Source organism: Ciconia boyciana, chromosome 2 (assembly GCF_034638445.1).
Source record: "Ciconia boyciana chromosome 2, ASM3463844v1, whole genome shotgun sequence".
NCBI classification, from domain to species: Eukaryota; Metazoa; Chordata; class Aves; order Ciconiiformes; family Ciconiidae; genus Ciconia; species Ciconia boyciana.
In genome coordinates, this window is record NC_132935.1 from 21719060 (window position 1) to 21734127 (window position 15068).

Sequence of the window (15068 nt, forward strand, 5' to 3'; positions counted from 1 at the left end):
TGTGGATGGCTATGTGGATGCCCACATCATCTCAGCATATCTCTGTTTTTTTAGTGAAAAGTTTATGAAGTGGCCAACCGTGACACTTGCACAGCGCACCAGCACATCGCCGTAAGTGTGACGCAATGTGCTGTCCAGAAGTGCTGTTACATTAACATCTGCTCATGTTTGGGACAGAAGGAAATGTTTCTAAACTAGTTTTAAACATGAAGAGCCTGACAGTAACAGCAGTGAAAATGAGAAAGAAATGTTTTTGTAGTCACTTGAGGTACTTAAAGGTATAAACCCAGTATAATAAAGATTAGAATCAAGGTTCATTACTCAATACATTATTTTTGGTAACTAAATATAAAAATGGCTCTGTGCTACTAAGAGCCAAAATCCCCATTTGCAGGTAAATATCTGAAGATAAAAACTGCCTTATCCCTTTCCATGTTTGAACAAGAGAACCAGAGACTACAGCCTGACTACAGACAGACTACAGACAGACTACTGGCTGTCTCGGTGGCCATACAGCACCTCCAACCAAAGTGCCCAGCAAAGCGTCGCACTGCAACGCTGAAGATTAGAAGTTGCTGGCTACTACAGATATGAGTTTTTTGACCCAAAGTGACCAGCCACAGATTAGCGAGTGACTAACTTAACTGCATTTTGAACCTTGGCTCCTCAGCCCCTCACACGCTACCCAGTCAAATGGTTTCATGAGTATATCTTCCCGAAGAAGTGTCGCTTTGGCGCTGAACCTCCCAGATCCCATTAAAGGGTCCCTGCTGTATCCCACTGCTCGCCTGGCCCAACGCTGCACGCTTTCCTCCCGCGGATTCCCTTCACAGCCACGTTGAATCCTCTTTTCCTTATCAGGCTGATACAGACCTGCCCCGCACGCTCCTCCCTGCAACAAGACGACGAGAACGGGGGGCAGGATCCAGCTGCTCATTGTTTTGCTTTGCAAAACCCTGCCATGGGCACAGATTAACACCAAAAACTAGATGGCGGCAGCCAAGGGAAAAGCCCTTTCAGAATGCCTCCACACAACTACTGGAGCGATGGCGCGAGCCGCTGCTCGACGTCTGTCGTGGGCTACACGGTTCTGTGCCACTTCTGTTTCCAAGGGCCTCATTCCCACCAAGTTGTCCCCAAAACCAGGGAAAATATTTACAGCTGGAAAAAAGCAAGCAAACGGCTTTTTCTTAAACAGGCTGCTAGTGCCTTGAATGCAGAGCTGCTTACACACAGCAGCTACTCTTTCAGTGGTTTGTATGACCAGCCTAGAGGGGTCTTCTGCTCTTCTCACCTGCCTGTTCACGTTAGACTTCACATTTCTGTGAATCCACTTTCCTGTTAAAGACAGGAATCACAAGCTAGGAGTTTCACGCTTAGAAATACATTCCTGTCTACTTGTAGGTACCCATGAACTACTGAATTTTCTGTGATGCAGCGAGGCACAAAGTTGGAGCCTTCCTGGTAAAACTAGTGAATAAATCGTGTCGCCTTCCTTGTAGAGCTGTGTTCTCACTAACTGTAGATAGAAAGCAGTATTGTACAAAACTCTTCATGCGTCTGTTTGTCAAAACAGCAAGATTATATTAAATCTCAGACAGAATCTGGAAACATGTAGGTGATCTCTTTTTACTGTAAAACAAGAGAACAAGCTCTTACTTTAGAAGTACACTTTCTAGGCTTGAAAAGATACTCCTGTGCATTTCATTGCCTTGGGACTATCAACTATTATGGAACAGTTAATGGAAAGTGGAAGATGTGGAAGGAAATGGAAGGCAATAACCTCTATGCCCAGTTGTGCAGATGGATACAAGCTATGCATGCAGCTGAGAGCAGGAGAATTTTGCCAGTTTGGCAAAATTACAGGACAGATCATTAAATGTATCCAAACAGGAGATCTACCACTCTAAATATAATAAAAGTATCTAAATAGGTATCTATAAATATTTAATAATGATCTAAGGCATTCTTAAGTTCAGATTGAAATGGGAATTAAATGCCTAGACAAGTTTTAAGATCCGAGACTCACTCTTTGTTGTTAAAAACAATGCCCTTAAGATTTCTGGTGGCTGCATGCAGATTGTTTCGTCAACAGTAACAGTAATGCAATGGGGTACAATATTTCACAAGGGGTTTTGATCACTCCGTAATTCATGAGTATTGGCTAACTCCTAGATGAGACAAATTAAGAACTTTATTAGTCATTGAGCTATTTCAAGCCTATCATCAGAGTTTGAGTATTCTGCAGTCCTGATACGGACCTTGCTCTACCATACCTTCTGACAGTGCTGCGGCACTGCTGATGAAGTCAACAGCTGCTGTTCCTATTGCAATTGCGAACAGCACTTAAATCATTTTTGTTCAAGGTAGCCAACCCTCTACTACTGTGAGATCTATATTGTTAATATACTTCAAGACAGAAACTTGAAAGATCTAAAAAGTATTTGACATCTGGCACGGTGACTCAATTAATTATCGTGCTGAATTAATTAGCTTGCTCCATCTCCTGAGCCAACAGCAGTGCCACTGTATTCAGCAACACAGCACTGCTAGAAATAAGAAGCACTTCAACAGGATATTACATGTACAGGCTGCATACAGTGCAGAGCACAAGGTTAGTAAGTAAGCTGTAACTGTTATAGCTAGGTAATGAATCCTGTGAGACAGTGTCACATTGCTAACACTGAAGTCAGGTAAGACACTTGTAGTCAGCCACAAACATATTTTCCAATAAAGAGTCAGCTTCAAAAATTGTGATACCTACTCACCGGAGGTTCCCCAATTTTTTTTTTCCTTTCCTCTCTATACCAAAAATTCACATTAAAGCTCTTTTCCAAAAATTTTTTGATGTTTATAACAGTGCAATGTTTGAAGTTCTCATTCAGAAATGAACGAAATCTGCTGTCAGCTGCTGATGTGAAAGTGTCCTGGTTTGGGCTGGGATAGAGTTAGTTTTTTTCCTAGTAGCTAGTATAGTGCTATGTTTTGGGTTTAGTATGAGAACAATGTTGATAACAAACTGAAGTTTTAGTTGTTGCTGAGCAGTGCCTACACCAGTCAAGGCCTTTTCAGCTTCCCATGCTCTGCCAGGTGCACAAGAAGCTGGGAGGGGGCACAGCCAGGACAGCTGACCCCAACTGGCCAAAGGGCTATTCCATACCATGATATCATGCTCAGTATATGAACTGGGGGCAGTTGGCTGGGGGACAGCGACCACTGCTTGGGGATGGGCTGGGCATCGGTCGGCGGGTGGTGAGCGGTTGTATCACTTGGGGTTTTTGTGTCGTGTGTCCTGTCCCGCCCCCCCCCCCCCCCGGGTTTTGTTCCTCTCTCTCTCTTGTTATTTTCCTTTTCATTACAAGTATTTATTATTATTGTTGTTATTATTATTATTATTATTTCATTTCAATTATTAAACTGTTCTTATTTCAACCCACGAGTTTTCTTACTTGTGCTCTTCCGATTCTCTCCCCCATCCCACTGGGGGGAGGGTGAGCGAGCGGCTGGGTTGGGCTCAGCTGCTGACTGGGGTTAAACCACAACAGACCTTTTTGGTGCCCAATGTGGGGCACGAAGGGTTGAGATGACAGATCTGACCATTTGTTAAAACAGATTTGTTATAAGCATTTATTATATAAGTTTATGAGTTGCCCGTCACAGTGCCGATTTACTTGTTCTCAGAGTTGTTTAATGTAACAGAAAGTTTGATTGAATTCTAGGGAGGTGAGGCTTTACCCAAATGAGCTTTCCAAAACAGATATAAATAACTTAAGTAAACAAATGCAACTCCCCTTATGAACAACAGAGAGCATGTACGCTAGCAAGAAAAGTAATCAAATGTGTCAAGCAAACAGAAAAATCATAAATAAACCAGAATTGTTTCAAGGAAAAAAAAAAAAGATAAAAGAAAAATATGTAGAAGCTGGCACTGGGTTTGTGTTGCTTCAACAGTAAATTGAAGGTCTATCAAAAGGTTTACATTTCTTCACACAGCATTTTAAAGTAACAAATGTAGGATTACAGGAAACATCTGATATTCAGGAAAAAGAAACAATACTTAGAATCACAGAACAATTCAGGTTGGAAGGGACCTCTGGAGGTCATCCAGTCCAAACTCCTGCTCAAAGCAGGGCAAACTTCAAAGTCAGATCCAACTTCGAAGTTAACTCAGATTGCTCAAGATCATATCTAATTCAGTTTTGACTATCTCAAAGGATGGAGTTGCTCAGGGGACAAAACAATATTGCTGAGGACTACAGTTCTCTTTACAGGAGCTTTTTCAGATTTCCAAATGTATTAGGCAAAACAAAAGTAAAATCTTTCAAGTGTTAGCAAAAATAAACTTTTATGGTTTTGAATTTGACAAGAAACAAATGAGTATCTTTCCAGTCTTGTGAGAAAAAAGTCCTGAAGATTTTCATCCCACATGTCTCTGAACTATGTTGAGAAAGTTGTTCCATCCCATTACAATCACCAAGCTAAGAAGTCAGCTCTGCTCACTGCTTAATTACAAGTTCATTAAAACCAAAATACCTTAGCTAAATGTTTTTGTTACAGCAAAAGTGGTATTTTCCCAAATTTACAAATAACAGACCTTAAAATATGCCTGTGCTACCAAAGGAGAAGCAAGCTCCTGCTAGAAGGATTGTGGTTGCTCTACCTCTCCTTCAGAAAACAAAAATGAAACAATATGATCAACTGCTGACATGTTGCAAATTCATCCTAAGAATATCTGATAATGATAACTTTTGTGGTGAAGGGTCAATCAACACCATCTCCCATGCTCAAACATTATCTTCAAGCCTTATATACCTGAGGAAGTGATACAAGCGGACAGGGCAATAGGGACAACACAAAGCTAGCATTTTTCCTAAGGTATTAAGTGGATTATGTGGACCAACTTTGAGCTACAGCAGGACTAAGGTTTCCGTTGCATGAAAGTTGATGAAAGTAGTAATAGCGGAATCTTAAAAAATTATTTGAATTATAAGTAGTCATTGCAAATGACATTTTATGAAAAATATTTTGAGAATGTTGATAGGCCAAGAATAAAATCGATGAAGAAATAAAAATGAAATGGATGGAGAAAATTGAGGTATTCAAATTGTCCCACTTCCCCTTTCTAACAATAAGATGCTTTGAGTGTCCAGTACTTTTGAAAATCCATCCTTTATTCAGGCGCCTGAATGGGAAGTCTGATCTGGGTTGGCAATACTGAACTCTAGGAAACTTAGACAAAGTTTCCATGCCACTTTCTGTAACATCTTGTTAGCACCTTTTGATTAATAAATTATGCTAAAGAGTCTACAAAATATCGAGATCTTAAATGGCTACTATGTACTCACAACAGAATAACGCTTCACTACAATTTTAATATGCATATTTACAGAAAGTAACATGCATACTATCCAGCAAGCCCTTAGAAAGGGAACTCCAATATATAGGCACAGGTTCTCCAAGGAGGAGTTAAAGACTATCAGTTTCCCCCTTTTCTCCCAGGTCTCCTCACACCGTCCCCGATGGTACTTCACCAACTCAGCACTCCTCACTCTCTTCAGGTCCTCCAAGCGCAGGACAATACCCCCAACACTAGGAAGCTCAGCTTCTCCATTTCCAGCACAGATGTATCTATCTACCCCAAATGTCCGTAATACACTTTTGTGAAACAGTTCCACAGATCTTTATGCTAATACGTTCATGCAAAGTCTGTAATAGCAAACAGTGATCCAGCTGAAGATAACGGTTCTTCAGAAGTATCCCACAGGGCAATGCATGTTCCAGGATTGTCTAAACCCTTCTTCTAGAGATATTAGTTGCCTTTTTTCAATACAGGGTCACTTTTCCATATATTCTCAGAAAATTAATCTGAACTATATACAAATAATATTGACAGTCAGACTTAAAACCAATACAAACAAAAATGAAATGAAGACCTAGGAATGACATAATTTTCAGTGCACTGAACTGAGACCAGCAAAGCATTACTTTTAAGTAATATGGTCCACATTCTTTCTGCAATCAGAATAAAAAACAAGGCTAAATGAGAATATATTATATGACAGGTGTCTTTTGATATCTTTCACAATAATTTTCATCTGGCAGAAGATATTGCTATGTTCAGTAACATTAACATTAAGGCAAATTTAACTAATTTTATCCTAAAATAATGTCGCTATTTATTTTCTATACCATCCATTAATATAAACTAAGTATTCGGCAATTAATGCTATGAAAAATTTTAAAAGCCACTAAAAAATTACTACTGAAACACAACAGCTTGGTTCAGCAAACAAGGAAGTGACATTTCCCTTCTGTAAAATAACAAGTTTAATACTATTAACCTGTGCTCCAAATAACTTTACATGGACGGTTGCCATAGATGATGAACTAATTGGAAAAAAGCCAAATACCACTGTCCGTGAAAGCTAACAATGCTTGTTTTCAAATGCTCCAGCTGAGTTGTAATTCAGGCTATTCCCTAAAGAATGACACACAATATAACGAAGCGAAGCATCTCGGAGCATCTACATACCAAGGTGTTATTATTCAGATCCATCTTCCCAGCAAAAGGCCCCCATGTTGTTCCAACCGGAAGCTGCTGCCGGCTCTGAATCTTGCGCTCCCCGTCTTTCTGGACCACCTCCAACTCTCCTGCAAACAAAGAAAACAAGCAGTGTTGAGAGTACTTTCACTTGTGCCTTGACAACAACCACCTCCGCCTTTGTGTCGGCTTTATACGCACAATGTTCTGAGGACCCATATAATGAGAATTAATTATGCTTCTCTGAAAAACAACTGATCTTGTCATCCTGCAAAAGAAAAACAAACCTTTTTCCCTTATAATTATATTCAAATTTGGTTTAGAAAGTCCTGTTCCTTTCTTGCATCTTTTCACACGCATTAGAGTTTGAAGGCATTTTTATTCAGAATAGCGGTTTCCTAAAAGTTCTTCAGAAACGCTGAGGAGGGGGGAGATGACAGCTGAAAGGAGAGAGTGCAATAGCAGCCACACCTGGTGCATTAACCTCCTTCATGCATTTGGCTGTCACAAGACCACATTCGGAAGCATTCAGCTACTAAAAATTTGAGAGACATACTTCATAGCGATATAAATCCAAAACAACTCTACTAATTTAGAAGAAACTACTAAAAGCATTTACTACAATTAAAAGTACAAGGATTCTAAACCAAGTGAGGTTTTACAGGCAGTAACATTTCAGAATTAGACCCAAAATAATTCAAATTGTTAAAACCTCAAGGTTTTAACACAAAATATGTAAAAGCAACGGGAGGGGAGGGTATAGTGTGCTTTTCAAAGCAAATTTTATTTTTGCAAGTAAGGACTTCAAAATTAACCCTTAAAAGTGAAATTGTTACTTTAGCTCACTTTAACTTCTCTGGGGTTTTCCAGTGAAAAGAGAAATAATAATACGCAATTGATCATTACTGCAGAAGGAACAATAAAATTCATTCACCACCTTTCTCCCCAAGATTTTGTTCACTTCATTTCAGAACAAAAAAAAATACTCGGCACAACTCTTCTTTGAGAGCAGTCTGTTCAATAAGCCTATTTTTCTATGAACAAATGTTTCAGTTAAAAATGTAGTAACAGTTGTGCTTAGATACACAATTTCTAACATTCTTTTCTAAAACAATTCAAATACATTCCAGTTCCAAATTTTTAGGAGGATAAAACAGAACAAGAGGAGACTGGTCTGTGCTTTTCTTGTTACACCATTAACTGAATTTTTACATGCTATTGCACTTCCAAGCTTTAGCCTTCCTGAAGGAAGGCTGAAAATCTGTTGCTGTTCTCACAAGCAGCAGAGCTCACCCTGACCTCGCTGCAGCCGTGATTTCTCCGACCCGTTTCCCCTGCACGCTAAAGCCCCTTTGTCCCTTTCCATACCAACCAGATGCAACAGTAATTCCTGACTTTTGCATCAGCATGTCCCTTCTCAACAACTCTACCCCAAATGAGGACAGCGCTTCTCTGTGAACAGGGTGAAATCCAACTGTGCAAGAAGTCAACTCGTCCCAGATTTAGAACTGGCAGTTGTTGTGAAATGCACCTTGGGCCGGAGGAAGTGTGTAACTCGCCCTGGCTTGCGGGCAGTCTCCACAGACTTCCCCAAGCTAACCATTCCCATGGATGCCTGGATTTATGTTACAGCCAGGCTGCAAAGGTTTTCCTTGTCCACAGGGGCTAATCTGGACCGTTTTCCAAAGAGAAGACTTGGCTCCAGCTTCCATTTTCAAGCACAGAAATCTAAATTTCACCTCTGAGTGTTGCAGCTGACAAAACTACTCTACGTAAAATTGTGCATCAGATCCTTCCTGCAAACTGGAACAAATCTAGGAAATAGAGCTGTATCAGTTTACAAAAGCTTCTATGTATGCGGGTGGGTCCTCATCGTGACAGTGCTATGACATTTTAAAAGGCAGTATGTGAGTAGGAAAGCTTATGGATTAATTATATCTAATTTACACGTGATATATATGCATCCAAACAGAAAAAAAAAAAGGCATTTTTTCCCTCTCACAGTCACATTGTTACAAATTGTATTAACTTTAAAAAATCTCTTTATATGTTAATTATAGAAGAGAGAAATCTTTCTGGTATTGGAAGGTAAGGTGTTGATCACCTAGGCACACTGCAGCATTTTCTCTCTACATAGAGATGAAAACTGTAGCATTTGCTACACACTAAAAAACAGCCATGTCTATGGACATGTCACATTTAACTGATACCAGAGGAATCATGAGAATCTTTGAAAACCCTTTTAAAAAATAATTCAGCCTCCCTTTCTGCCACTGACATTTTTCATTTGAAAAGGGTTCAGACACAGTCAAACAGTGACTCCTTATCTGTACCTGTGGATTTACAAGCAGGCCTGTCTTTTAATGGATTAAGAACGACAAACTTAGGGCAGATCATCCAGTGATATCCAAAAACCTACCTAAGTTTTAAGGTACGCATCATTACGCTTTATATTTTAAATAAAATTAATAACATGAATTTATACCTGGTAAGTAGTTCAGGTTTGAGGCAAACATAAAAACAAGGAATTCTTTTCCAAAGTTGTATTTTTTCCCTCCAGTTTATAATTAAATGTTAATGTGGATTCTTTCTCTCTTTTATTCTCTTTCGCTACAGTTCCAAGTTGTAGTTTGGGCAATACATTTCAATACGTATGAATACACTGAGATGTACTACAGATGGGGTAACATCATGCTGAATTGTACTGAAGCTGCTGTATTTTCCCCTCTGCCCAGAACTCCATGACAGAGCAGCAGACTGCAGACAGGGTTACCAAACATTTTGCTGCATAACCTTCCTGTTTCCCTTGATCATAGGTCTCCAAAAAAGATACATTTCTCTCTGGTCACCATGACCAGCAGCCATTTTAATGCTACGGGTGAATGTGAGAGTTGGGAAGGATAATCTGCTCATATGTTTTGGCAAACACGGACATTTTGGCTACGCGTGTACAAGGTGCAGCACATTACAACTTGATCCTTGGCAAAGATTTTTTTTCCACTGAAAATCTTTGTTTGTTTAGGGGAAAAAATTAACACTAAAAGAGCTGTAAGTCAAAAAAAACACCGCACATCAGGGTCTACAAGCATCTGCTAAGATTATTTTTTTTCCTACCAGAGCCTGCATCTTTTGTAAAATCCCTGTATACATTCCTTTGTCTGCCCTAAGCAGGAAGGCCAGGGGCTGGTACCAGGGTTTGCAGAAGATTACAAATGTCACTATTAAAAACCCTCTCCTGAATTCCCCTGAACCCGGAGTAAGGAGCCTGCAACTTTCCTGCATTCATTTACAACATTTTGGTCCTCTGAAATTTCCTATTTGGTGAATGGTATCGAAACTGTGGCAACAGACAGGCCCAGTCTCCTGCTGATGAGAACGGGGCTGTCCTCTGCTCCCTGCCGGCTTCCCTCCGGGATGCTGGTTTAAGTAGTGCCATACCTGTGGCCCTGAGCAACCTGTGACCTCAGGACAGTTTGCTGGAAAAAAGAGAACCTCACCCTGTGATTCTTAATTAAAAGAGTTTGAAAAATGCGTCAGCAAGACCAGATTTTCCCCTTCAGCCTCAGAAGTTCCGATGTAAGTCAGAAGTGCTCTCTGCAGCTACCGTCCCCTGCACGACTGCTCAGCATCTTCACAGATTATATCAGGAAAAGGAAGAGGAGCGGAGATTTTATTGCCGTATCACCACTTGCAGTACCAAGTGGAAAGACTCAGCTGGTGCTGACTCTTCCCAGGTGCCTGTCCATGGAGATGCCAACGAGCGGGGAGAAAAGGAAAGAAAGGATGAAAAACTGCTGCAGCTTCCTTTAATCTCCAGCCCAAAGGAAGCAGAAAATTCTGTGCCAAACACTGTTGGGAGTTTCTAGTGATCAGCAATTGCAACAGACCACCTCAGTACTGAACACTGAACATTACGTTTCTTCACGTAACAGCAAATTATAATATATAGAATTCATACACACTGCTGGGATTCACCATTCCTATGGCAAAGGCGAGAAGCAGCTGTATTTTGTTGTTTTCATCCTAGACTTGTCAACTGTCCGATCGAAAAGGACAGCGAGAAGCATAACCGAAGCGGCACTAAGAAATATAAGTAGAGAGGAAGTGATGCCCTGCTTTTAGTTTTTGAGAGTTAGGTAAAAAAAAATACTTACAAGACATTCCATTTAGTGATATTTACTTCCCTTTTCCTTGCTACAGAGCAAGGTTTTTTTTTTCAGCTTGTTCTTCAGGAACACACTTATTTCCAGCTTGCTGAGTAAAGTTTATACAAAATATTTGAGACACATAGTATGGGCTAATCAATTTTGGTAAAAGATAATGCTGTTAGTGCTGTGGGCTGTTTCTCTTATCTTGTTGATGTAGCATACTTTTAAAGTCTGTGATTACTCAAAGACTTATGATAGCTGCACTGTAGAAGCCCCAAGTCATGACTCACTAGTACAGCTACAAAACATCCCATGGCTTTTAAGATATTAGGCCACCTTGGTAGATACAAAACCAGAATGAAAGGACTCAATTTAGGATTCTTTTCTTACATATACATATTGTTTTAGGAATGCCACATAGGGCTTGCATAAAACAGAAGGTAGAGAGGTCAGTTTAGCTTTGTCTTCTTTTACAGCAAAATCAGAATCATTTAAAAAAAATCCACAACATACGTAGTGTACAGAGGAACCCAACAACAGCTTTTGGCCCTTAATAGGATTTGACCACAGTTCAAATACCACAGGAATTCAACTATAAATAGTGTTTCTGAACAAAATAATACCGGCTTTCATTCCATTTCTTATTCATTCTGGAATAAGAAACAAAGGAGCGTATATCTGAAGGTGAATGATGAACAGCGTTTTTGGGGGAGAAAAAGTGAACTACTTTGTTCAGAACTAAGTGTATCCAGATTTATAAATGTTTAACATTTCTAAGCAAGTCACTGATAGCTTTGGCAGTACGGTTTCTTTTATCGGGAATAGCTTTCTACGTGGAGTCAGTTAAAAAGAATGAGCTCTTCCTCTGCTATAATTAGAGATTGGTTATTTGACATCATGGGGCTCTACCAGCTTCCACTAGCAAATGGCTCCTTCTTTGCATATTTCCAGTGCACAGCCACCTGGCTCTCTAATGAATATTTTTGCATGGCAGACAAATCGTATATGTTGTAGTTTCAAACAAGGACTGCTCTGAAGTCAGAGTAAGTTAAAAACACTCTCAGAAGTTCTTAAGCGCTGCCCAGCCCAGAGCCCAAGATCTGCCTGCTGTCCTGTATGCGCAGGAAGAATCTGCAATTAATATTTGACTGGTGATTACCTCCATTATAACAAATGAATGTGTGCACGTTTGCACACAGCAGTTCACTGACAGCGGAGAACTATCCCATTTCTACTTCTGTGATCCTTAACAAGGTAGCTCCAATATTAAATGCTCCGACACTTGCTTGGCAGACATAAACTGCATTATTGAGATACCTCCTCTAAATTCTCTTCCCTCCATTTTCAAGTCTCTGAGACATAACACACACTAAACTACAGTTTTGAACATAAACTTGAAATACGACATTCTCTATTCAAGTACTCCAGTCAAACCCTGATAAATCAGGCTGGCCATGCAGTGATCTTATCCTTTCTGACTCTTTAATAAATCGAACCTTGTAAGTTCACGCTGTTGGAAGTTGTCACTAAATGAAATTGTGACCTTATCCGATGCGTGAACTTATCCTGCTGACAACTACATTTATTGTGAGGATAAGAATGGGGGAAAAAAAAAGAACTTTTGATAATTGTGATCTTAGCCATATGCAACTCTAACAGATGGGATCTTTTTGATGTTCCATTAATGATTTGCCTATGATGAGCCTCTACTCAGGGAAAAAATAAATGTTCTTCATAGGTAAGTGGTAGGGAGACGGGTAAGCAGTATGAAAAGTGCACAAAGAGGTACTGGCTGACAGCAGTGAACCAGAAGCTATTAGCCTAACACAAAGAGCTTTGAATTAGCTTGTAATTGCACTGGAAAAGATAACATAATGGAGGTGGCAAAACAGAAACATTCCCTTTCCACGGGACTCATTCAATAGCCCAAAACTCTAAAACAGGTAACTCAGAGTCTGAAGCAATAACCCAAAATATGCTAAGCCATGGCACTTCATGATGAATGAATGAATACTGCATCCCCTTCCGGCACCGACTGGACAGTTGCCACTGCTGTTGTGGAAGAACGTTGGGTAACGGGCAATTTGCACAGATATGTTATGAAAATGACCAGCCATCTCACCTTACCATGTTTGTCTGTCAGGAATTTCATACATTGTGCTACTTAATTCTCACATCTCTCCACAACGGGTAGCACTGTGCCCGTTCTGCAGTGCGCTGACTCTGGAGTGAGAAGATCTGGGGAGTGTCAGGGTACAATCTGTTTTGCAGCACTGCAAATTGGCTGTGGGATACAAGAACTGTAGCTATCTTACTAGAAAGACACACATACATGAGACAAGCTCACACGGGAGTCCAAACAGTAATGGACTAAATTACAATCAACCTTCAAAAGAAATTTTACAATTTGCTTTGCAATGAAAATTGCATTCACAGGGGTCTTGGCAAAACCAGAGGTTATTTAGGTTGTCCAGAAGCAAAGGCAAAGTTTAATTTTGCTGCCCCAAAGACGAGAAAATACAGCCAGACCACTGTTAGGATGAGAAGGATGGAAGGAGGAACAGACTTGGGACTGAAAGCTGAGAAAACAGCTCTGTGGAGTCACGCTGGAGGGAGGGTTGCTATTCTGCTGCCGCTGAGGGGGTGGAGGGTTTCTGAATGGAGCAGGCTTCCTTTCTCTGAAGTCGATGCCACCCCCCAGCAACCCCTCCCCCTAACCCTGCTCCTCCCTGGTCCCATCCCTCTTAAGGAGTAGGGTCAACCAGACCTCTTAGCACAATGGCCATGAGGGAAGTAAACACAAGGATAACCCACAGGTAGTTATTGCTCTAAGCTACCGCTCTCCTTTGCCTATGCTTAGAAGCAGGTCTAGATAGCAAAGACAATGCAGGAGAAGCTGCCACCTGCCGCTTCATTCCTAACCGAGCTGCCTAACATTGCCCCATCCTGCCAATGCTTCCACAGGGCAGCTGTGCACTCTAGGTAAGGATGACAAATGAAAAGGCTTCTCCATTTTCTGTAACAAAATCCTTGCTGCTCCCTACCTTTCTTTAGAGCCCCGAAAGTCAGAAGCAGAGTTTCTTTATCTCTCCTACCTGCTGCTAGTACTGCAAATGGCAGAGAGTGCAGGTGCTAGCCTTATCTGCAACAGCACTGTCCTACAACAGACAATAAAGGGAAGGAAAGAATATTCTGAAGGTGAGGCAAAGATTTTCAGAAAAAAAGACCACAGAAGGAGGTGGGGGAAATAAATTTAAAAAACAAGGCAAGAGAGAGGGAGTCTAGGGAAGGAACCATTTGAAGACCCAAGTTGGGTCTGATCAGGATACAAAGACACAGCCTGGAAAAATGGGAACAGAAGATATTAAAGAAAAAGACGGATGCAGAAACCTTGCCAGAGTGAGAGAAGACTATACATTTCCAAGCCTGAAACATAAGGACAGAAGTGCATGAATTCACATTTAGAAACAGAATGTAAACACTAATACCCTTTTTTAGCCAAGGCATGTGTCGTTACAGTGCTTAATTCATAAGCTAATCCACCAAAATAAAGTATACTTATTCTAATACCTCATTGCTCAGATGAATCCTGGCTAAACTGAACACTTAAAGCATGTCCACACTGCACCTAGTGATGTGATTTCACCTGACATCTGGTCAAACCCATTCTCTACCTCCAAGCAGCCAGATCACCATGTAGGCTGTAAAACTTTTCTGAGAAAAAGTTTCATTACTGGTTATTTAGTTTACACTGGGCTCCGGCTATGACCACCACACTGACATAGTACTCCAGCCTGGTTGATGTGACCTTAGGTATAGGTACATAAGCTGCTCCAGATTCCCAACTGCAATGCAGAGCTAACCTCAGTGATGTGAAGGTGCACTATGTCTCACAACACAACCAGAGTTTTCAGAAACCATAGTTTCAAAAGAAGTGTATGCACTGACACGTCAAAAATTCAAATTTGTGCTCTATTTGTAAAGTCTTCATTTGCTTATATAAAATGAATACATATGAAAAAAAATTACATTCTTGTAGTGCCTCACTCCTGTAATCTACAGAACTTAGTAGGAACACAAGATCCCATCCCAGGTTAGAAAAGCGTAGACCTACAGTGGTGAACACATCTGCATCAATCTGAAATGACGATGCAACTTCTAAATTTTGGGGGGGTGGGAGGGAGGGTGATTAATTACATAAATGTTAAATAGCACATCAGTTGAGTAACTACTCAAGACACAGCTCATAATAATTGTCCATCAAGTATACCATCAAAATAATTTTTAAGGCTTAAGCTGAACTCTACAAAAAGTACTGGTTTTTCTTGGAAGTCAGAAGGGAAGGAGTACATAATGAACACTGCTGCTAGAGTTTGATT

The 15068-nt window shown here is 40.5% G+C and overlaps 1 protein-coding gene across 3 annotated transcripts in view; it reads right to left on the minus strand.

Annotated features, from left to right (window-relative positions):
• ZFPM2 (zinc finger protein, FOG family member 2) overlaps window positions 1–15068 on the minus strand; it is a 324995-nt gene that overhangs the window by 152054 nt on the left and 157873 nt on the right. For 2 of the 3 annotated variants that reach the window (XM_072852051.1, XM_072852050.1), the window contains one exon: window positions 6533–6651. The exons of the other annotated variant lie outside the window; for it this stretch is intronic. In XM_072852051.1, coding sequence (XP_072708152.1) covers window positions 6533–6651 — 119 coding nt within the window. The remainder of the gene's footprint in view (window positions 1–6532; window positions 6652–15068) is intronic. 3 annotated transcript variants of the gene reach the window in all.